We start from the raw sequence: 22,937 nt of genomic DNA, 5'->3' as shown, positions 1-22,937 counted from the left end.
TTTGTTCCGTCTGCGTTGGGCGGGCCATAAATGGAACGATAGTCTATAAATACTTTGTATACAGTAATGTATAGACCAGGGCTACTCAACTGGCGGACCGCGGTCCGAATACGGACCTTTTCAGTGTTGAATCCGGACTTTATCTGTCTCAGTATTTACGCAAATAAAATCGTTCATCATTAGCTTTGTTATTCCTGCTTATTCAAGTAATCAGCAAGTATGTAAGTGGTATATTAATACCCATCCAGAGAATTATTATATTATATACCGTATTTTAATACATTTGTTTGACTGAAAGTTATTTCATGAGAGTTATAACGGAACTAAGCCAATGTTGAACTGGACCTTTGCTAAGAATAGTTGAGTAGCCCTGGTATAGACCATAATGCAACACAGCATAGCTGGAAAGCTCCGCCAAAATTTGCAATTGCATCACCGACATCGTCTGCAATCCCATCGGATTATCTCTACCCAGGATGGCATGATTATAATACGGCTTACCCGCCTGCGAACCAGCGTCAGTCGATTCTGCTCAGCTGTCGACAAATAGAGGGGAGGAAGTTCTGCCCTCCGCGAGTGGAAAAGGAAACCGCAGATTATCCCCCACCGAACACATATTCTGCGATTTAAAGATGACCCCACGACTTGACTCCTGCTTCCAATTCTAGCTCGGTAGGCTTGGCCGCTAGGGTGATGTTAGCTCCTCGTTACTCATTCAACATAGGCCTATTACCAACTGTTAACAGCTTGCCAGCAGTTACGGCAATCCATAACCAATCTTAATTTTAGAGTCAGCTTTTAACAAGTAACTTCATCAATGTACCCAGAAAAGCCAGGTGGCTAACTAATACCGTCATATTATACGCCACTGCCACAGTAATAGGCTACCATATAAAATAGGTACAAAAAATGGATCGTGTATATCTGCTCACTTGCACACCAAAAACAACGCGCAGCAATAAAACAAAATGCAGAGTGTCGAAGTCATCTTAACGAAGTATATCAAAAGAAATTCGGCTTCCAAATACAAAAGTCAACAAATTAATTTCAAAGTTCATATATCGTTTAGTGTCAGTAGGCCACATACGATTTTCTCGCCACGGAATCCACTATAGCTCCCGTAACAAATCTACGTATTGTCTACAAACTTACAGCAACTTGGCGTAGTTTAGAGTCAAACGTCTACTAATCGGGGCGAGGGGAAATTAATAAATTACAACGAAAAAACTATAACGTGGATTTTACACTGGTACATTTCCTTACCGTAACACATTAAATAATACAAAACATGGTCATCGTATGGTTGTAATTAAAAACGAGGTTGAGGGCCTATGCCAGCCAAGACGAAGTTAAAATGAAGTATGTGAAAGATAGGTAAAAACAAACGTGCGCAACTAAACACCGCTTTTATGCCGAGTTTCTGCAAAGCAAGCTCACAATCCATATCAATGGAAGAATGTCTCAAGCGATCATGCACAAGAAAAATGCGGAACTTAATAGGTGACAAAGAAAAACGTACAAAAATGTTTCAAATAATGGACACTTCAGTTTTAGGCATAAAAAATTTTGTAAATTTTTGTTATTCATTTTATGTCAAAATATGTTCCGAGCTGTTATCAGCCTCATACTGCAGCCCTTATTAAAAGATGTTGACTTTACAACAGGGAAAAGAAGCGAAATAATATTGAAGTTACTACTGGCAAGATCTTCCGGGAGTATGCAGTGGTCTAATAAATGTGCTCAAAATGTGAAAGCACTGTTAAGAAAGGTGACTAGAGTTAAGCTAAAAACGGATGGGCAAGTAACTGCTTGTTACTAATGTAAAATGAAAAATATCCGCCATTTCTTCATCTTTTGTGAGTGCGACCGTGGCGTGAATGACGAATGCGAGTCCGACCATTTTGGGACGAAGTCGATGTCATTGAGGTGTGAAGACGTCTTCGCTTGGTCGATGATTTAAATCCAGTTTTTATACCGCTCATATTGCTGTGAATTTGTCGTAATTCGGCCCAAAGCCCAGCTATGTTGGTCAACAAAATTGCTAAGTGAGTAACACAAAAAATATAAAGGTAAATTAAAACCTCAAAACTTACGTGTTTGACATGTAGGTCCAAGCCAACCACCACGGCAAGTACACGATCCGCTCACTGGGTCACAAGAGCCTCCGTTTTCACACTCACAATCCAAATTGCATCCAGGACCATATTTTCCGGCACTGCACACTATATGTTGACATAATCGAAATTAATCAAAGTTAAACGTGACATTGACTGCATGTAATGTTGAATGTAATCGTAATGCAAGTTATTCACACATATCTTATTGAGCCAAATTTGCTTTAACAACCTTGTTGACATCTTTGTCCACCATATCCAGCCGGACACAAACATTTACCGTCAGCAGGGTTGCATGCATAGCCACCTTCGCCACAATCACATTTTTGAAGACAGTTCGGCCCATATTTACCTTGTGGACAAGCTAAAATGAAAACACGCATTACAAAGCTGCGGAAAACAATTTTGTGATAATTCCTCAATTCAATTCAACAATTCCTCAATTTTGTGATAAAAATTTTAATTTACTCCAGTTGTGGCCTATAATAACTTACCATTTTCACACTGAGGTCCATACCAGCCCGACGAGCACTGACATCTACCAGTCACGTGATCGCAAGATATCGAATTCTGGCAATCGCATTTCTCTTGACACTTCATTCCGTAAAAACCTCGTGGGCAAGCTATGGGCAGTTTTATGAAGTTAATTTGAAGAACAATATAGCCCAATGAAGCGAAATCCATTTCATACAAGATGATAAACAACTTGATGATTACATAATCGTCTGCTTACGTGATTGACAAGCGATGCCGTAATAGCCCGGAGAACAATGACACCATCCATTGAAACGATCGCAAGTTCCATTTCGCGTGCACGAGCATTCAAGTTCGCAGTTTGGTCCCCATTGGTGAGGTTCACATTCTAAGTATTGTTCAAAGTAAAAAGGTTTGGTGCAAAAAAATTGAGAACTTGGTTGTTGTAGACGTCAAAACACACCTTCGTTGCAAAGCTCTCCACGCCAACCAAGGCCGCAGGTGCAGGAGCCGGTGACTGGATCACAGACTCCGTTGTTTTCGCATAAACACGTGTTGGCACAGTTTTCTCCAAAAGTAGTTGGGGGACAAGCTAATCAGAAATTAAACCGGCCTTAACTCAATAAATTTAACTTAGAAGCAATACTACCTGACTATTAGCCTGTACGTTATCGAAATACATAATCTAATCTGCCCTTAGAAGTAAAATGACTCACTCATATCACAATTGGAGCCCATTTTACCAGCAGTACATGCCGAATTCACAAGGCATTCACCAGTTTGTGGGTCACAATGTCCAGTGGAACCGCAGTTGCATGACAAAGAGCAACGTTCGCCATGGAATCCGGCCGGGCAAGCTAACGATTAAAAAATGTTTGTTGAAAATACCAGAAAGTGCAAGCAAGTTATAAACGCGCATGCAATGTTTTATGCCGAAACAATAACTTACTGTCACTGCAAGTAGGTCCCGTAAACCCAGCCGCACATGTACAAGTGCCCTTTGAAGTATCACAGATTCCTTCGTTTTCACATGAGCATGTTATCAGACAGCCAGTTCCATATGTTCCCAGTTCGCACTCTACAAATTACCAAATACATTACTATCTAGCGACCAACCCAATTTTAAGAATAACGCAAATAACCTTACCTTGTCTACAGTCAGCGCCTGAAAACCCTGGGGCACAAGTGCACTCTCCTGTTCTTGGATCACACTGCGAATTGACACCACAAGCGCACGTTCCCTCACAGTTTTCACCATACCTTCCAGGAGCGCACACTAACAAATCAATAACGTTAAAATTAAAATCACAAGCAGTGCACGTGCATAAAGGCACGTGCAAAGCACAACATAAAACAAAAACTAAAAAGATAGAAATTTACGAGGTCATAAAAAATATGGCTGATCAATCCCAGAAGGTCAATACTATCTTGTGCAACATACCTCTCTGACATCCAGAACCCGTAAATCCAGGAGGGCAGAAACATTCTCCAGTGATATGATGACAGGGTTCGCCAACAGAGCACGTACACACTTCATTACAGTTTCTCCCGAATTGACCTATTCATCAATACAACGTCTATTTACCATGTAAAACAAAGCACTTGCAAATACAACAGATCGCTGAGTCGAACCTGACAAGCAGGCTTTGTTACAGTGAGCCCCTCGCCAGCCTGGATTGCACAAACATCTTCCAGTCACGTGATCACAACCATTAGAGTTTTCGCAATTGCAGACTTCCCGACAGCCCATTCCGAAAAAACCGGGATCACAAGCTTCTCAAAATAGATTAAAATCGTATTAGAACATGTAATAATTTTTATCTTTTTAATGAACTAAAATTAGTTAAATTTACTTTGTTAACTTGAACTTGTAACCGAAAATATATGCTGACAAGGAAAACCGAATTCGTAAGTAACATTGCATTTATTTTGTATGATCTCGTTCATAGCTAACAATCCCTAATAAGCAATCCTCTCTTTGCACATAAAAAATATTCGCTCACATTCACTGCAATCTGGTCCCACCCAGCCTGGCCTGCAAGTGCAACGCCCGGAGCCGGGGTCGCAAGTGCCTCCATTTTTGCAATTACAGAACGCTTCACAGCCCTGACCGTAGGTACCAACAGAGCATTCTGCAAGTAAAATACAACCATAAGAAGGCATGTACATTCTCATTTACAAACCATTTGCTTTAAAACGCTAGAGATAAGGGTCTCGTACCCATCTCACAGGCGATTCCCATCCATCCAGGCTCACAAGCACATCTACCGGTTACTGGATCACAGCCACGTGAGTTCCGGCAGTGGCAGACTTGCTGGCAATTGGCACCAAAGTGATTCTCATTGCAAGCTATCAAAAATAGGAAAGGAACATTACGTTGAGTATAGGGCGGATATGATTTTAACGATGATTTTATTCGATGAAGGTATACGAGCTGGCAACGGGTTCCTCAAAATACAATAATTACGACTTACGCCTGTCGCAACGAGGTCCGGTGAAGCCAAGGCCACAAATACACCTTCCTGTCACGTGATCACACTTGGCTCCGTTAGCGCATTCACACGCGTTACTGCAATTTTCACCCCAAGAAAATTCATCACAACCTGGGCAATTAAAAATGTATGTTAGGAACTCATGATATCTCCAATCAACAAATTTCATAGTCATGTGGTTGTGAACGCTTGTGAAGCTGCATTCAACAACTAATGTTTAACTAAGTCGACTTTAAATAACATAAATTTGCAAACAAAGTAAATAGCGCAGGAAACATAATTTATTAACAATGTACGAGAACTAACATGTTTCGGACATGAACATATGTCCTTCAGCAGAGTAAGAAACAAATGTAAATGTTAAAATCAAAATTGTGTAAATTTTTATAACGACTTCGTACGGAAGTAGCTGCAAGAAAAAAGTACGCGAAATTTAGAGTTTCCAGATAAGTAATATTTAGTAACATGTGATAACATTATTGTAACACCTGTAATGAGTAATATTCATAATTGGTTATATATTTGGTACAGTCAACTGAATGTGATTATTTTTAACCTTAAGAATTAACACATAGTTACTTACGCTCATTGCAATTGTCCCCAACCCATCCCGGTGGGCATGAGCAATCTCCGGTCACGTGGTCGCATTTTGCACCATTACCACAGCTACATGTGCTTGAACAGTCCAGACCGTAATAACCATCTGGGCAAGCTGCCTCGACAAAAAAATCACATTCAAATAGGTTTAAATACGTTTCCCAACAATTTGTGAAATTCCAGTAATCCTTCTCAAGCTTACGTTTATCACAGAAAGTGTTTCGCCATCCGGATGTGCAAGTGCATGCCCCACTCACGTGATCACACATCGCACCGTTTGCACACATACATTCCTGCTGACATTGAGGTCCATAACTTCCAGATGGACACACTGCAAAATGTGCACTGATAAAAACTGGCGTTAATCTAACTCCGTTTAATAGGAAAAACTTTGTTTTATTCATTTAGAATTTCAGATCGATTCTCCTACAGCAGAACAAAGGTTTTTTAGGTTTTTTTCTTACTTTCATCACATCTGCGTCCCTTCCATCCAGCAGCACAATTGCATTCTCCTGAAACCGGATCACACGGTTCTCCGTTCTCACAGTCGCATCTGCTGGCACAATTCAAACCCCAGAATCCAAGCCCACAAGCTATAACAGAAAACATAAATTGGACTTGATGGCCTAACCACATTACATCTTTTCAAACAATAAGAGCAAAGAAATGAAAAGCACAAAAAATTGATCATACTCTTTTGACAATTTCTCCCTGCGTATCCAGCAGAGCATCGACACGATCCATCAACTGGGTTACAGTCGCCATTTCCGCAGTTGCACCGGTTTCTGCATTGAATACCGTATCTTCCCACAGGGCAACCTGAGCAAACGTATTTGCTTAAAAAACACTTCCGTAAATCGAATGTACAAAACTTGTTCGTAGATCACATTTTATAACCTAGTTTCTAACCTTTTGTTGTTTATGCTTTATAATATTGTTTATACTTACAGTAATTTACTTTAACAGTATTTTAGACTTGTTTTAAAAAAGTTTCAAGCAACTTACGGTCAGCGCACAAAGCCCCAACGTAACCAGCAAGACATTCGCAGACCCCGGTTTGTTTGTTACATCTACCATCGTTAAGACAGTGGCAGGTCCTGGCGCAGTTATCACCCCACAGATTTCCAGGGCAATCTACACATAGCGTAAAGTATGTAATAAAGACAAAACAGACAAGAAATCAACCAATCTACGACGCTCACCTTCTTCGCAGGTTGGTCCTGTCTTGCCAGGGCCACAAATACAATGACCCGTAACTCTGTTGCATTCACTTCCCTGCGCACAAGAGCATACTTCCAAACATCCAGCTCCCCAGGTACCGGCACTGCATTCTGGTAAGATAAATTGAGATCTTTGCCAAATGAACCAGGTTATTAAATTGTTCTACTTCCTACATAATACGGTATTATTAGTATTTACAGGATTGTCTTGAAGTGCAATAGAATTGGCAATATATTTACCGAGTGAACATTCAGCACCCCTAAAACCAGGAGGACATTCCCTTTGACATGCTCCAGTTATGTGATCACATTCAATTCCTTCTGCGCATCTACATCTTTGAGTACATCCCTCGCCAAATGTTCCTTGGGCACATTCTGTCAGTAAGGTGGAAATTGGTATAGTTAATACGATGTTAATTGGAGCAGGTCGATGAAGAACAAATGGTTCACTTACTGGACGCGCATGTTTTTCCAGTGTATCCAGGCTTGCAGTCACAGGTTCCATCAACCTTGTTGCAGGATGCTGTATGTCGTTTGTGGCACGCGCATTCCTCCTGGCAACCGACACCATACGTCCATCTGGGACATTCTACAAAAATAAAAAAGAAGCAATTTAGCTTTTAAGCGCGATCGAAAATGACAAGTTGTATTGGCATTCAGCATAGATACATAATCCAACAGGGGATATATCAATTCCTGTTGTGTTACAACCACAAGATATATATATCTAATCATTTACATACCTTTGTGGCACCGTCGTCCGTATCTGCCAGGATCACAAAAGCAGATTCCGAAGGTTCGGTGACAGCGAGCTCCACGACAGCGACAACTTCGGTCGCAGTTTCTCCCGAAAAGGCCTTTCCGGCAACCTGCACGCCACAACTCAATTACAAATGAACGGAACATGCAAGTTTACAATTTAATAAAATTCCTTCATGGAAGTATACAAATATTCGTTGAACAAAACTCACCGTTTTCACAGTTTCTTCCCGTAACTCCCGGTGGACATCTGCACAGTCCAGTTTTTGCGTCACATTTGCCCTCGTTCTCACAAGTGCACGTTTGGGCACAATTTTCACCAAAAGTTCCCTCAGGACAGCCTTCAAATCATTTAAACGTGATTTTAAAATAAATGCATGGTGTTGACGTCTATAGCAAGCTCAAAATCTAAGCATATGTGAACGGCTTATGATGAAGTTAACTCACTGTCGTTGCAGAGAATGCCCGCATATCCGGCCTCACACACACATCCAGATCCCTCATCGTTGCAAGTGCCACTTTCACAATCCGAGCATTGATATTGACAATCGTAACCAAACCGGCCAGGTAAGCACCTACGATGTAAAAGCATAAGGTTGTTTGTTCATGTCGAATTGCAATAAATCTTGTAAAGTATTAGTTCTACTACTTGCATACCTGGTAACAAAGCTCAACGCTCCAAACTCATCCTCAGAACCTTCATCTATCCTTCTTATTTCGGGTTGGAAGACAACTTCTCTGGCTGGTTGCACCACTAACGGGGAATCGTTGATTATCTCTAAAATAACAATAAACTTACCATTACGCGGCGAGCAATTAACATTGAAAGCAACGGTTGAAAATTATTTGTTGTGAATGTTTAGTGCTTACTGATGCATGACCGCCGATCTTCGTCTAGCATGTAACCTCCGTCACAAACGCAATCATAGGATCCAGCGCTGTTGGTGCACTGCTGTTCACAGCCTCCGTTGTCATCCAAACATTCGTCCACATCTGAAGAAAAAACTCAAGTTAGTAGGCTACTGACGACATATCATTGGATGTATACTGTCATCATAACATGTCCCTTCAAACCTACCCACACAACCGCAGCCATCTGTATGCAACGTGAATCCCGTTCTACAGCTGCATTCATATCCACCTGGTGTATTTGTGCAAGCTTGATCACAACATTTTGTGCCATCGTTGCATTCATCCATGTCTGTCAGGAAGAAAATACATTAGCACCGAAACAACTTTCTTGAAACGTGACTAAAGATCTAATGTTGATTTAGTTTTTTTAAGACTTTTTGAGAAAAATCTATAACAGAATGAGTGCAGAGTTCTAATCACACAAGGGATACCAAGAAGAGATAACATGGTTGCCTGTTATCTCCGAAAAAGACACTATCTTAAATCCTATAATCATTACAAATTATAATAAATTCCTACCAGTGCAACTTTTTGAGTCCGCCTCCAATTGGTATCCGTCGTGGCAACTGCACGAAATACGGCCAAGTTCCTCACTGCAAACATGCATGCAACCTCCATTCATGGCAGAGCATGACTTAATCACTTCCATTTCAATTCCTGATAAAAGAATCATCGTTAAATCGCTGTTGCTTTGCATAAATGAAATAAAGTTAGCTAATGATGGGTGGAAATGTTGCTACTTTATCATGAAAGAGTAGGTAAATAATTGATTGGGGGTGAAAAGTGAAGCATATAAACTTCAAGCAATGGTTATGAATTGTGTAAATCTTGGTCATGTTTTGACAACAAACAAATATTCTTTTTAGTGAGTGTTATCGGCGACAACGGGGAGAAATTATGTCAAAGGCGGCGTCAAAAAGACGACCACATTAGAAAAATCACCACAAACAGGAACTTCGTTTGCGCTTATTCCCAAGGATAAGTTAATATTTGATGTCATTATCTTCGTTTTGTCTACTATGGCAGATAACTTTTTTATTACTAATTGAGAAGGCGGATACCAAAAGAGTTTGTCCAGCCACAAGATAAGGGCAAGCGGCGGTTTTTACTTGATAATTGTGTCACCTAGGTCAGATACTACATGACACAGGAAAATACAGAACGCGCATTGCTGTTACCCGATACTTGAATTTTCTTCATACTCACAGCTGGACTAACTATCCATTAAGTTATATAGCCACAATCGTCACGATTATGTGGCATCTGCTATACATTACACACTTAATTGAAAATGTGTTGAAACAAAATTGTGTAGTTACACCAACAGAAAAGTAACTGTTATGTTATTTTTCATACATAGCAAGATAATACATGAAGCTCTTACTGTAACAGGTTTTCTTATCGACGCCGAGTTCATAACCACGGTGACAGATGCAAGTGTAAGAACCAATAGTGTTGACGCAATCGTGCGAGCAACTACCAAGATTAGTGGCACATTCATCGATGTCTGCAAAACAAATACGTTGTGCGTCATACACAAAGCAAACAATTGATAAAACACCTATTTTACCGTACAATAACTGAGCGCAATGAAACTGTGATGATTAAACGGTGTTTAATATATTAACCATATTTATCATAACTAACCAGTGCAAGTATGATTGTCTTGTTCCAGCATATACCCTTCAAAACAAGAACATTGGGCTTGAAACCCAACGGCAATACAAGTGTGCGAGCAGCCGCCGTTATTTGTCTCGCAAGGATCAGCCACTGAAAGCAAGAAAATCATCGGGTAGATGGAAATTAAGTCCCATATAAACTTACAGGTTTTGCGAAGGTAGTTTAAATACATTATTTTTTTCGAGCTTTTGTAATTCATAAAACAAGACTTACCGTCACAAGTCCTTCCATTTGCGTTAAGCACATAGCCGGGTTCACATCGACAGAAATATCTTCCGCTTGTGCCCTGCGGTTCGCATATTTGCTCACAGCCACCGTTCCTTATCTCACACATGTTTGTGGCTAAAAATTTAAAGACGTCGTTCAAGAAAAGGACAAGATTAAACGTGCTTTGAAAACATTGAGTGTCCAAAACAAAGTCAGTAAAAAAACTTACGGATACAAGTTTTCTCGTCTTTATGAAGCCTATATCCTTCGTTGCATTGACAGTAATGACCTCCTTCGATGTTAACACATTCATGGGCACATCCGCCATTGTGCCTTGCGCATTCGTCGTTATCTGTGCAGTCATAAAATCAAGTGATTAATATCGTTTGATGAACAAGGTGCGCTGAAAGATAAAACGTTTAATTTGCTTTTTATATTCAAGTGATATAAGAAAACACGTGCCGCTGCGGCCCTTCAAAAATTGTGAGCTTGGTAATGAAATTCTTTTCCTATTTGCTTCTTTACATCTGAAGTTGAACACTCGGCCTTCTATCTCTACACGTATTTCCTCAGAAGCTATAAAACCCGTATTTTACGCACGAAATAATGCAATTGGAGTGTTCTATAACGCCTTATTGATCTCAAAATTGTTTTATGATGATAGCGCAACCGCTTGCAAAATCTTATAAACGTTTATGTACGCACTTTAGCGTCAGAGGTGTGGTATGTGGTGCAAGACAATTCTTGGGACTTGACCAACGCTTCTGATTGCAGATAGCAATGCATGGATTTATCAACAGTTCAACAGCTGGGTCAAACATGCTTATCTGCTGAACTTATTTTCTCAAGTAGCACATCCTGTGACGTTTATGACAAACTCTTACAAATCAGTAAGCTTCGGGTGCGCGTTTAAAATTGGTGAAACCACTATAGCACAACTCTAGCATGAAAACCAACCGCATATACATGACGTACAGTACTTGCCTAAGCAAGTAGTGGTGGATAAATATCCATATAAGCGTAAATCAATTACGCTTTATAATAAGCACAGGAAGCGAGCTAATGTGGTATGAGCAATAAAAGAACAACAGCAACAATAAAAAGAGTACTAGAGCCATCTATATATAACAACTACATCAGCGACCACCGGGCATTGCCCACGGCTGTGCTTCCAAACACATGAACATTATCACACTTAACTAATTAAGCAAATTTTAAGACGCTTGGTCACGTTTAAAAAAAAAACACTTACACATGAGGAAAAAGATCTGAAAAATCCAGCAGAGGTAACCGTCAAGAGTTGAAATGACAAAGGATGTTGAAAGGATATTGAATAAAGGACAGAAAGCTTGTTTGTAATCACAAAAGACCGATAGCCTATTGGGTTAACGTAATTTCAGGCCATTCCCAAATCTAAACAAGTAACCGCCGCATAGTGGAGACAAGACAGCCAAGAAGCTACTCTTGTTCTCCACAGGGACGGAAGCGAGACGTAATAGTCTATCGGTTTCCGCCCATGGCTCAGGTCCCTTACCTAAGTGAAAATGCTTGATTGGTCTCGTTCATTATACACAAGCTACCGCACCACACGAATATTTTTATAAGCCTAAATTCTATCGTGCGTCTTTTCTCGGGAAAACTTAAACGACAGTTTATCTAGCAAAAAAATATCCGTCGAGACATACCATCCTCATGAACGAAGAAAAAACCAAACGGCGTGTCAATGTCAAAGATTACCGCCGCTTAGCATGCAGGTAACATTTCAAGTATATACAAAAGTGTAACTTAATGCTCCTGTGAAACTAATTAACAGCCATTAATTGAACAATTAAGAGATAAAAAATCAACTTCTGTTGGGGGTGGACATAAGTATCTTTTCGTGTGAAGTGCTTAAATTACAGCGCTAGAGGACTGGCGAAAATGACACGATTATCCACGCAACATTGGTTCTAAGGCAACAAGATCAAAGTGGGTTTAAATAGTAGATGAGATTATCTCATTCTGTTAATGCGATTTACTGTCTAAGCATACTTTTGCGCTAAGTGGTACTTAGGCCAACAATAGGTCAGAAACCAATCCATCGTGATTGGTCGACAACGTATCATGCAGAATGTGCTGCGTGTATTCGAAGTGCATGGTCAGCTATGTGTGGTGTGCTGTTAGGTAAAAATAAGAAACCGAGGTCTAACTTCGCTAACCGATACAAGTCCTTTGGTCTGCGTCGAGGTGAAATCCGGGTCTGCATTTGCAGAAGAATCCTCCAAACGTGTTGCAGCACATTTGGTTGCATCCACCGTTGTTAGTTGCACACTCGTTCAAATCTATGGAAACATGAGCGTAACAGGTTAGAGACAATTTCTATACGTTTAATCTGATATCAATAGCGGTGTAAGCACAAAAAATAGCTTTTTAATTAAATTCAAAAACGATTTTGTTAATCGTGGAAGGTAAAGCTTCCGAAGTCAGTTGGTTTCGTCCTACTTGAACTACCAGTATACATTGTCCACCAGCGGATTTCTCATTCACACACACACATATTTATATGTCAACAGGAAGCGCACATTGTTATTTAGGGTCACATTATGCACGGCCATCGATCAAATAAAGCGAAATACTCATTTAGCTGTCTGTTAAAAACTGAAACTCCCATTCCCAAATTCCCATGATTGAATGTGTCGAAGCTTTAACAGTTTAAACGCTATTATCGTGATTTATTGCTTTATCCAACCACACACGAACACTGAACGCAATCTCTGACCTTGATGCTGCTGTTTTTGATGCCCTTCACGCGACAGCCATAAAAAATGTTTTACGAATAAAATGAGTTACATAAAAAAGCTTCGAGAAAGTAGCTCTGCATTTGGTAAATACTTGCGCTTCCTGTTAAACGCAATATGAGGTCAACAAATATCGTTTGTTTATTTTTGTATTTACGGTGCACTAACTAGCTGGTGCTTTCTTTGAGTGCTGACGAATACGAGCGGTATGTTGTTATAAATGGTATTTAGGCCAGTCTCATCGTATTACCGTTATTTCACTTGATAATGGGACTTTGGGGCGCCTATGCCAACCAATGGTCCGCCTGACACGAATTCAAATAATGGTCGCGAATATGCCGATGGCGTCATTCGCGCTATGGCTATAGCAACGCATAATGTCAGGTCACAACGAAATAGTTTACCAACACTAGTATAGGACTTTGACCCACCAAGTTTGGATAAGTATATAGGCGAAACTAAAATAAACTACTCGTTAACGCCTTAGCAAAAATAGAGATTTCAAGAAAATGCCAATAACACTAATTCAGATCTGGAGACATTTACGGGTAGTCAACCAGTGCCAAAACCATCACTTGAACCACCAAAGCTGGGTACTTGATAGCTGATATTTTGATATATTCAAAATACTGATCTGATCTACATTAAAAGATAGAAAGAGATACGTGATGGGTAGCAACGAACGAAATTATCGTTATCGATCTTTGTTGATGAATGAGCGATAATTCGGATTATAATTGCACTCTAAGTTAGATGGAGAAAATAATGACTAGGGATTATGGTTTAAAGAACAGCAATTTCCAAATTTTTACATAATCTGAAATGAAACTTCTGAAAAAGCATGTGTTCAGAAAGCGTTTTGAAACAGTTTCTATACAAACATTTGGCAATTGCAAAGGTCAAAACTATTTGCTTGTAGTAGCTACAAATATGTGGTATTTTTTCACTTTGCTATTGTCCTAGTCTGGGAAGTATTGTACTACTAAGTGGTGCGAAAAATGCTGTTACAGAATGCAGCGTATCAGGTTGAAAATCTGTGTGCTTCAATAGCAGTCTAACAAATGATTGGCCGTCTGAATATGTAGGCTATGTGAACCAAAATAACCGTGAACATAGCCTTGCCCATATTTAGACTTATCTTTCCACAAGGTATACTTGAATAGTTTTTCAATGAAGATATCGATCGCAGCGAAACGAAAAGAATGGGTAGATTATATCTTTTTACAAAACGTTAACCAAATATTTTGGCATATATTCTAATGATAAGTCAACACTTTGTTCAGCAACTTCGTTATGTATAACAAAGTTTATGCAAATGTTAACCTTCGAAAGGTTTAGTTTTGCGAATGCCGCGCCTCAACTGCTTAAAAGAAAGTCAAGTGATCAGAATGTTTTGCAGAGTTTGCAACTTGTATTTGTGTTATTTAATTTACCTTCCGCGGCTGAACATGAGTCATCTGTAATTAGGAAGGTTAACCACAAAATTTTAATAATTCCACAGACACTCGAACTTAATCAGTAGTAAGTGCGAGTGAGTTTGCACAATATTTATGCAGCAAAAGCGCTAAGCGGTGACGTAATGAGCTAATGATGATTTCCAAAATCAGGCAATATACAGCACCGGGTGAAAGTTCGTTGAGGCATGTCAGTTTACTATATATCTGGTGGGAAAAATACAGCCTAGGCGCACCCAGTTTGCTAAAATAACCCCGCTACCATTTGACAATACCGAATCCAAACAAACTGCTCCTCTGTTTACGCTGTTACCAAGGTCACAGCAGCAAAAATGTTCCAAAATTTCTGGTCGTTCAAAGTAATTTCGAATGCCTATCCCTCTGGAAGTCCAAGATCGCTCATACCGCAAAGAGCAGCTGTAAAAATGACCCCTGAATTGACACTGTAAATGTTGACCTAATGTATAATGAATTCGATGTATAAATTCCATCATTCCTAGGAAAACTTTTGTAACCGCAAATACCGATTTCTGCACACATTACGCGTTTGAAGAGCGCATGTCCGTCTAATCCGGTTAGTCCATATTTCAACAAAAAGCCATGTAAAAATCCAGAGCAATCGCACTTTTAAGCTTTAGATAAATAAATGCGATTCAAGTCACCGAATCACGTACATTAATGAATAGAGCTAGACTTAGTCGATTAAATATGCTCGAAGGTCACCACCAGTTCATCAGTTGAGTCCACGTTTGTTCAAGTTATTATTCTGTAAACTACCACCTTACCGTTTTCACAGCGCGACCCCGTGAATCCGCCCGCGCACTGGCACATCTGAGTGGCAGAATCCTGGCAACGTCCCCCGTTGAAACAAACACCGTAAGAGCATTGAGCTAAATAAGGTTGATGCGATACGCAACAACAAAAACATATTGCAATAAGCACAATGTAGTAAAATAAATATTGACAGAGTAAAGAAGACATACGAAATGTCATCTAAGCCCTGTCCCCGCCGCTCGCCGTAGGCTCGGTCACTAAAACAGTTACAAGCAATAGCGACAAGCGGCAAGTCTTAAAAAGAACAACTAACTAAATTTACAGCGTGCAAAAATTTAGCAATGTCAGCTAAACCACGAATCTTCGTGCAACACCATTGAAATTTAGTTAATTGCTCATTAAAGATTACTCTTTTGACCTGTAGCCCAGCGTTTTTGTCGATTAGCAATGATGTGGATGTTGGATTCTATCGGAGGATAATAATGCTGCGGGCTGTGAGTCTCATCATCAGGCTCTCGGTTGTAATAGCGGGATCTATCCGGCCCGCAATGGACCTCACCAAAATTCATTGGATGCAAGTTACCATAAGCCGGCAAACGAAAGCGCTGACAGTCGACGAAACCAGCAAGAGCCATGAAAACAATAATGTAAATTACTCTGGTGCGTGACATCACAAAAAAACGGGCAAACAACTGTTATTCGCTCGCTGTTATATCTGAAAAACAATGGTAAAACAGAATGCTAACAAACTCCACCATTGCAAAGCAATTTATTTAGATTGCAAATGCAAACCAAGCTACCTTCAACATTAAATGACAACTTTTGCCCTAATAACTGTATCTTTCCGTGTGACACTCTTAGCAGAGTGGTACAGGAATGCTGCAAATGATTTCGATGACGCCTCCAACGCAGATGACGTGTCACTTCTGCTAGCCTAACCGATTTAGCAAAGCCTCCCTAGAGTAATGGTCAACTGTGGCTAACAATCGCCCATTATTTGAAATGTTTGGTTGGCATAACAGTAGAAAGGCCCCACACGATCAGCTCAGTCAATTGTTAACAATTTATACTTTTAAACCCATTTTCCCCAAATAAACAAATCAAAAGTTCCTCCGTCGACGATATCGCGTCGCGAATAGACGGACTAACAGACCTAATTCTACTGAACAAAACCTTTTCAAAATCGTTGATTACGCCAATATAGCTCGCGCGTCGCTTAAAACAGCGAAATGCTCTGGTGATGTTGAGTAGCTTTTACTGATAAATATATCATTGAATGACCACTTTATATACGCGTATGCTCCACCCTTAACGCATTGTCTTCCGCTATTCTTCACCGCAAAGATGAGTCAGACATCATTTATCATCACGAACAAATACGCAAGTTCTTCCCGATATGAAATAAGGAGTACAGATAAGGTATCGCAAAAAATTGGAAACGGATGCAGCAAACTCAGCCCGCCAGACAACCACGCCCAGGGTTCTGATGGATGGTAAGTTAAAACTTAAAAGCATCGACATGTTAAAACTGTTTAAGGCTAGCACACAATGTACAAAAGATTCGCTTATCTCTGCAATCTGCATCAAAACCGCACTCCATTAAATTTCGATTAGCCGCAATTCTCATGAGTATAACAACGATTATTATAAGGAAAGCACTGTAAGAGATTAGACAGTTTTTTATCGAAACAATTACTTCGTTTAAAATTAAACTGCGTTTCAAGGTTTGCTGAAATTTGCCCAACCTATTAGCATATTCCGCAACAAGTTATCCTATCGTTTGTAAGTGGCGATCACGTGACTAAAATAGTCATTCTCGTACCAGCCCGGCACATAATCTTTAAATCTCTACCCATGTGGCTGGGATTTTTTTGGGTTTTACGCATTTGAGTATAGGGCAAGTTAAAATAGACACAAGACTGTGCTGTCGCGCAACAATTTTGAGCAATTATTAATATTCACTGCTATTGCCAATTACCAAAAATTTACGGAAAAATATATTTCAATTGTACCGAGCAGGGAAATATTTTTATGGAAAATTTATTTATTTCTATAGTCCACGTGAATGACAACTTAAATTTCACAACATCGCTTGCCATGCGACCCGCAGACAATGTCTATTATTTGTAGATGAAGCGAAGCAAGCGTTTTGGCCGTCTAACAATTTGTAAGGGTTGGTTAGGTCGTCGCGTTAGGTCTGTATAAGAATAATAGACAGGAAACCGGAGCCTTCAAGTAAATTGCGTTGGGGTTTCCTTGGACCTTTTTTCGTTCCATTATAATTCTCCCCACCATTTGCGGTTTTAAAGAGATGCAAAAGACACAGTTGTAAAACACCAACCACCGACTCAGGGAAAGGCATTATGGAAAACTTGATAATAATTAAAGTATGCACTTCCACCACCCAATATAGAATTAGAAAGAGGCAATGGGCCAAAAACCACCTACTTCAGGACATCTCAATCGTCGGCAAGACAAAATCTCGGATAATTATCGCAACCTCGTCCAATGAAAACCTTTCTTTTACTAATATACAACTGCAAAGGTGATATAATACCCATTTTGTTCGAATGAAGCGCACATTAGTTTTGCTCTCTCATTAAACCACGGTTTTGCTTTCTTCCAATAAAACGTCAACGAAAACGAAATTAAACTTCTGACGTCGTCTCATCTGCTTCGCAAAAATTGGAAAGTCAAGTTAAACAGAAATAAAATAAAACGCTTTTTTATCTGTTAATTCAGATTAGCCAGCTGAGTCAGTTGGCTAACAGTTTAAACTAACCAATTGTGACGCTTGGGCGCCACTAATGGATACATGGACTCTGGAATCATCTACTTCTAAATTTAAACAAAGCGGTAATGTGTAAGGTAGTACGTAAGATAAAACGACCAAGCAAAAACGACGATAGAAAGCCCGAGATTAATGACAGTTTTTGAAGACGTGTGTCATTCCGCAAATTCCTTGGCAGAATAAGCTCGTAAAATGAACAAATACGAAGCATTTGGGGTTATGCCAAAATAATCTAAAATGTCATCTGAATTTCCGTCAACGTATATAGCACACACTTCGATGGCAATAATTAAAACCAATAGCAACCGAGACAAATAAAATAGACACATTTGATATTTAATAAGTTTGGCATCAAAACGGACGTCAAACAAAATGTCATCCAAATAAAATAGTTCCACTAAGGTTTCGGGATCTACGTAAAACGTGTAGGCGTAGCACTGTTTCACTGACGTTGCCATGGATATAGACCTCTTCGTCAGGTTGATGTTAAACTGTTTTCTTAAAATATTAATTAAATGCGTTCAGGCTGGTTAGTCATTTAACTTTAATAAAAAAAGCGTACAAATTGCTAATTAAAAAGGAGACAGCACGTTTGTTGCGACGTTTGGTGTATAACCAGGGTAGATTAATTGCTTTAACCTAAATAATGCAAAAATAGAAATCCAACCGTAAGTCGATATAGTCAGCTGCCAGACAAAAGCTAATATAAATTGCCTGTACGTCGCCAAACAAGCAAATCGCTGTTCATGTCTCGCTTTGTCGTCTCGCCCTGATCCGATTTGCAAAGCTAATCGTGATTTAAGCAAACTGAGCAAACTCACACGGATAAACACCGCAGTGTAACATTTCACAGCACCAACATGGCAAAAGTTCAAACGCAATTCACTGTCTATAGTTACGTCACTACAGTTTTCGACGACACAAGACCGCGATTTATCGCCATGGGCTTTGGCAAATCTATGAAAGCGCAAATACGACTAAACCGACATATATTATGTGGTCAGTTTCCGGCTACAGTCAGACATTTGTTTTGCGATAGGATCGTTTTAAGAAGTTTAAGAAGATCTAAAAAGCCATAACTAAGAAGAAATATTATCGTAAACAACTTCCTTCAGCACGTATACAATGACATCACACATAGTTTCTGGAAATTCGTAAGTATGAACATATTGACGCCTAACGATCAATAAGTTAACCGATACTGACAAGACGAACGCCATCCAATGACACTACATGACAGCTTTAAGATAACAAGTCACCCCAAATTTTAGAATTCATTTGTTTTAATGAAGTCCCGGGTGGCACCAACAACCTGCGGGAGACCTGGCGTTTTCCGGAAACCGCTTCGCTCTCATCACCTGATTGACATCACAACAAAATCCAAGCACAAATCCCTCAACAAAAACAGGCCTTGCCTTACACTCTAGAATCTAGATGTAGAGCATTCAATCCCTGGAATATGAACATGAAGCTGAAACTGAGCTTGCAAAAAAGCATTATTTATGATCTCACCGCAGGCACGACGTAGCAAAAAGTACGTGGCATAAGCATTGATATGAAAGCTAGACAAAATTCACATTTACAAAAGAACAAGGAAGCATCACTTTAGTCAGCTTAATTCATACAAATGCAGTGATTCGTAATGATTTGATCAGGAAAGTATGGGCTCTTTTTGTAAACAATAATCTGAATAGTTTTCAAAAATATTTTAATTGACATCTGCATAAAACAACAAAGTACCGTAATACAGCATTTTATTGCACGAAAAAACTGCCGGGCTTCAGGTCCAAGACTTTCATTGTGTGGCATTTACAGAAGTGTCAAATATGGTTAAACTATTTCTAACAAATTCGCACTCAACAGGATAATCAATACAAGAAAATGAAACACTCGGGCAATTTATACTTTTATCTAATTTAAAATATAAACGGAAGTGAAATGTCAATTGCTTTACTTCGGGACACTTTTGAAAGTGAGGTGGAATTAATATCATTGGGTTCATAATTGTGGAGAAATGAGTAATGCATGTGACTCACGTGAGCCAACTACATCCCGTTTCATTGCCAACATGCGAAAAGAAAAATTTCAGTTACGTAATGGCATAAACAAAGCAAAAGGAGAAAATTATTCACAGGAAGCCATATCACTGTCGAAGGTCTCCAAAGGGCGCAAACGACATTTCGCGTGTGCGGGTGTGATTTAATTTAATGTCAAACTTTCACTTACGATGTGTACAACCAGCTTCGTTGTTCATTTGTGTCCAGCCCGCACAACATTTTGCTCGTGTTTCCCTTCTGTTTTCGTATGAAGTTTTGTAAGTTGTGTAATAAGACGTTCTGTAAAAACAGTGCAATTAATCAGCTGAATGAAACGAACAATAAAACTTAAAACAAAATTAAAATACAACAACCATTACATAAAATAAACACAGAAATGCAGCATTAAGGGATATATGGCGTTCAAACGGCAATATATCATGTGGAGTTACCTTCGTTCGTATCCAACGCACCATTTTCTAGAACCAGCACAACTTTGCTTCCAAACTTTAACCATTCTAGTAAATGGTTTGACGCATGGTTTCACCGATCTCACTACATTTACTGTTTCTTCTTCGCAGACATTGGGCCTGAATAATATTTATGATTGCCAGAGTATACTTCTGAGTTATTTTGTGAAATATATCAAAGTTATGAGTGTGTTAAACAATGAATTCAACAGCCAGGGATACGTCAGTACGATAACGTCATCATTTCTTACAAACACCCCTTTTTGCGTAAACAGGATTGGCTTTTGCGTGCGTTTCACTAAAAATTCCTCTGTTGAAATCTACGACAACAAATTTCAGTCTCATTGTCCACACTACCCATGGTATCACCTAATCACGCTTACGTAAATATGGCGTTTCACTGAGTCCAAGTGGATTAAACAAACGGAAGCAAAAGCGTCAAAATAACAAAGATTTAGTTGTTTGTATAAAATAGATCGTGCTGTTTACAATACAATATCAACCGCTAAAACGGCATCTTACAAAGGAAAAGACTAAAATAGCACATGTAATCTAAATCAAGTTGAAGAATAGTTTTCTCCCCTAAATTCTACAAAATCGTATTTATTTCCAGCCCAGGGGCGAGAGTTTTTGTCAGTCGACAAGATATTAAGACAATAGCCAGACTTAAGTGCTTCCTTACGTCACAATAGAACTACTTATCGATGCACTCCAACGCAGCTTCTTGAAACAATCTTAGAAGTTTACACACACAACAAAAATGCACAACATGTAAAAACTAAGGGCACTGATCAATGTCGTGGTACCACTTAACTTAACGGCAGAATACTAACAAGTAAAGTACAGTATAAGCTATATCTTACATTCCCATTCGCAAACCGTTCGAAGATGATGCCTGAACACAGAAGCTCAAGGACAAAGCCGTTAGAGTTACCACACAAAGGTGTACACGTAATAACTTCATGGTGAGGTTGGTCTGATTTCCTTTGAAATTTGTTGCTCAGTTTTTCCAAACCAGACAAAACTTTGGCGATCTTCCTTTCGTCACAGTATCTTTCCAAAAATTTGTTTTAAAATAAATACTAAGTTGTAGCAGTTTCAGTTTTATTTTGACTAGAAAATGCCAAACCGGTTGTTAACTCAATCGTGAAGAAGTGTTCAAAACCAGGAATTATCTGCAAAAACGTCGGTATTAAAAAGAAGCAAATTATTTCTTTCTCTGAAGAATTTTTACCCATATCGCAAGTAATAACAATCATTCATTCATAGCTGTACCCTAAATGCTTATCTACACAAACAAGCATGAGTCGAAGTATATATAGCAAACAGCGAGTTATTTCGAAAAGCACACTTGACGTTATTGTGCACCCTAGCGAAACCGTTTAGGTCAGCTCCAATTTTTAATGTTCGATAATGAAAGGGTAAAACAAGGGATCGCTTTATGGCATCGACGTCTAGAATGGATGCCTCAGGCTGGAGAATACGTTATCGCCACTGAACAAAGAAATTTTTGGCCTGGTAGATTTCCCATCATTCAATAAAAACGTTCTGCACTCATCAACCTGAAATAACTCGCTGAAATCATGACTACCTTTGATCTGCAAGTTTAACAGTCTACCTTTTCCGACCTAATCGTGGCGCAACCATATTCTCACATACGTCCTTCTCTCATGACTTACACTTCAAGCATAGTTTTGCTTTTGACGCTGAACAACCTTTTTACTGAAACCCTCTTTTTTCTCTTTAGGCGCGTGGTTGCCATTCTAGTTATATTTACATTCCTTATGGCGCAGGTGACAATGATATGCAACTTCATCGAACAAACGTTTCGTCACAATCTATTTTCTCACACTAACAATGAAAATCGTTTAACGATTTACCACACGACTTTATGTCACTTATGGCGCACCTAACTAAGTGTATTTAAAATTATAACAAATACACAAACTTTTTTATACCCTAAGGCGCTGTCTGGTAGCGAAATGGGTGCAGACAAAAAGGTTTGTTCTTTTTGTTTTGACCTATCCCGATTTAGCGATTTAGTCACATTAATTTTTGAGTCGACATGTATTCCAGGGAGGCAGCGAAAGGACTCAAGCATGTTGAGCCACTTAGCGAACAGTCACTTTAATGGATTGCGTTTGAGGGTCTGCACAATACGACGTTTAATGAAAAATTTT

At 39.4% G+C, this 22,937-nt stretch overlaps 1 protein-coding gene across 2 annotated transcripts; it reads right to left on the bottom strand.

Annotated features, from left to right (window-relative positions):
• Positions 1-901: 901 nt before the first annotated feature.
• Positions 902-21,928, bottom strand: LOC143450234 (uncharacterized). 2 transcript variants are annotated; one of them, XM_076950698.1, is made up of 38 exons: positions 21,621-21,928; positions 20,740-20,877; positions 20,478-20,587; positions 15,472-15,576; positions 12,654-12,776; positions 10,685-10,807; positions 10,462-10,590; positions 10,216-10,338; positions 9,953-10,075; positions 9,088-9,225; positions 8,735-8,857; positions 8,527-8,649; positions 8,314-8,434; positions 8,104-8,231; positions 7,869-7,997; positions 7,641-7,766; positions 7,352-7,486; positions 7,138-7,272; positions 6,880-7,008; positions 6,683-6,811; positions 6,371-6,496; positions 6,142-6,270; positions 5,880-6,008; positions 5,664-5,792; positions 5,063-5,191; positions 4,809-4,937; positions 4,592-4,720; positions 4,221-4,361; positions 4,030-4,146; positions 3,736-3,864; positions 3,538-3,666; positions 3,305-3,445; positions 3,052-3,180; positions 2,848-2,976; positions 2,609-2,737; positions 2,347-2,478; positions 2,094-2,222; positions 902-2,020 (listed from the first exon to the last, which is right to left on the bottom strand). In XM_076950698.1, exons 1-38 carry the CDS (start codon positions 21,719-21,721, stop codon positions 1,848-1,850), a joined length of 4,869 nt encoding a protein of 1,622 aa, XP_076806813.1. In that variant the 5' UTR covers positions 21,722-21,928; the 3' UTR covers positions 902-1,847. The 2 variants fall into 2 exon arrangements, with proteins under 2 accessions (XP_076806813.1, XP_076806814.1); XM_076950699.1 differs by lacking the exons at positions 15,472-15,576; positions 20,478-20,587; positions 20,740-20,877; positions 21,621-21,928 and adding an exon at positions 15,879-16,201.
• Between the last annotated feature and the right edge of the window lie 1,009 nt (positions 21,929-22,937).

Source organism: Clavelina lepadiformis, chromosome 3 (assembly GCF_947623445.1).
Source record: "Clavelina lepadiformis chromosome 3, kaClaLepa1.1, whole genome shotgun sequence".
Lineage (NCBI taxonomy): Eukaryota > Metazoa > Chordata > Ascidiacea > Aplousobranchia > Clavelinidae > Clavelina > Clavelina lepadiformis.
Note: the sequence above shows the minus strand (reverse complement) of the source record. Positions and strands in the feature narration are given on the sequence as shown.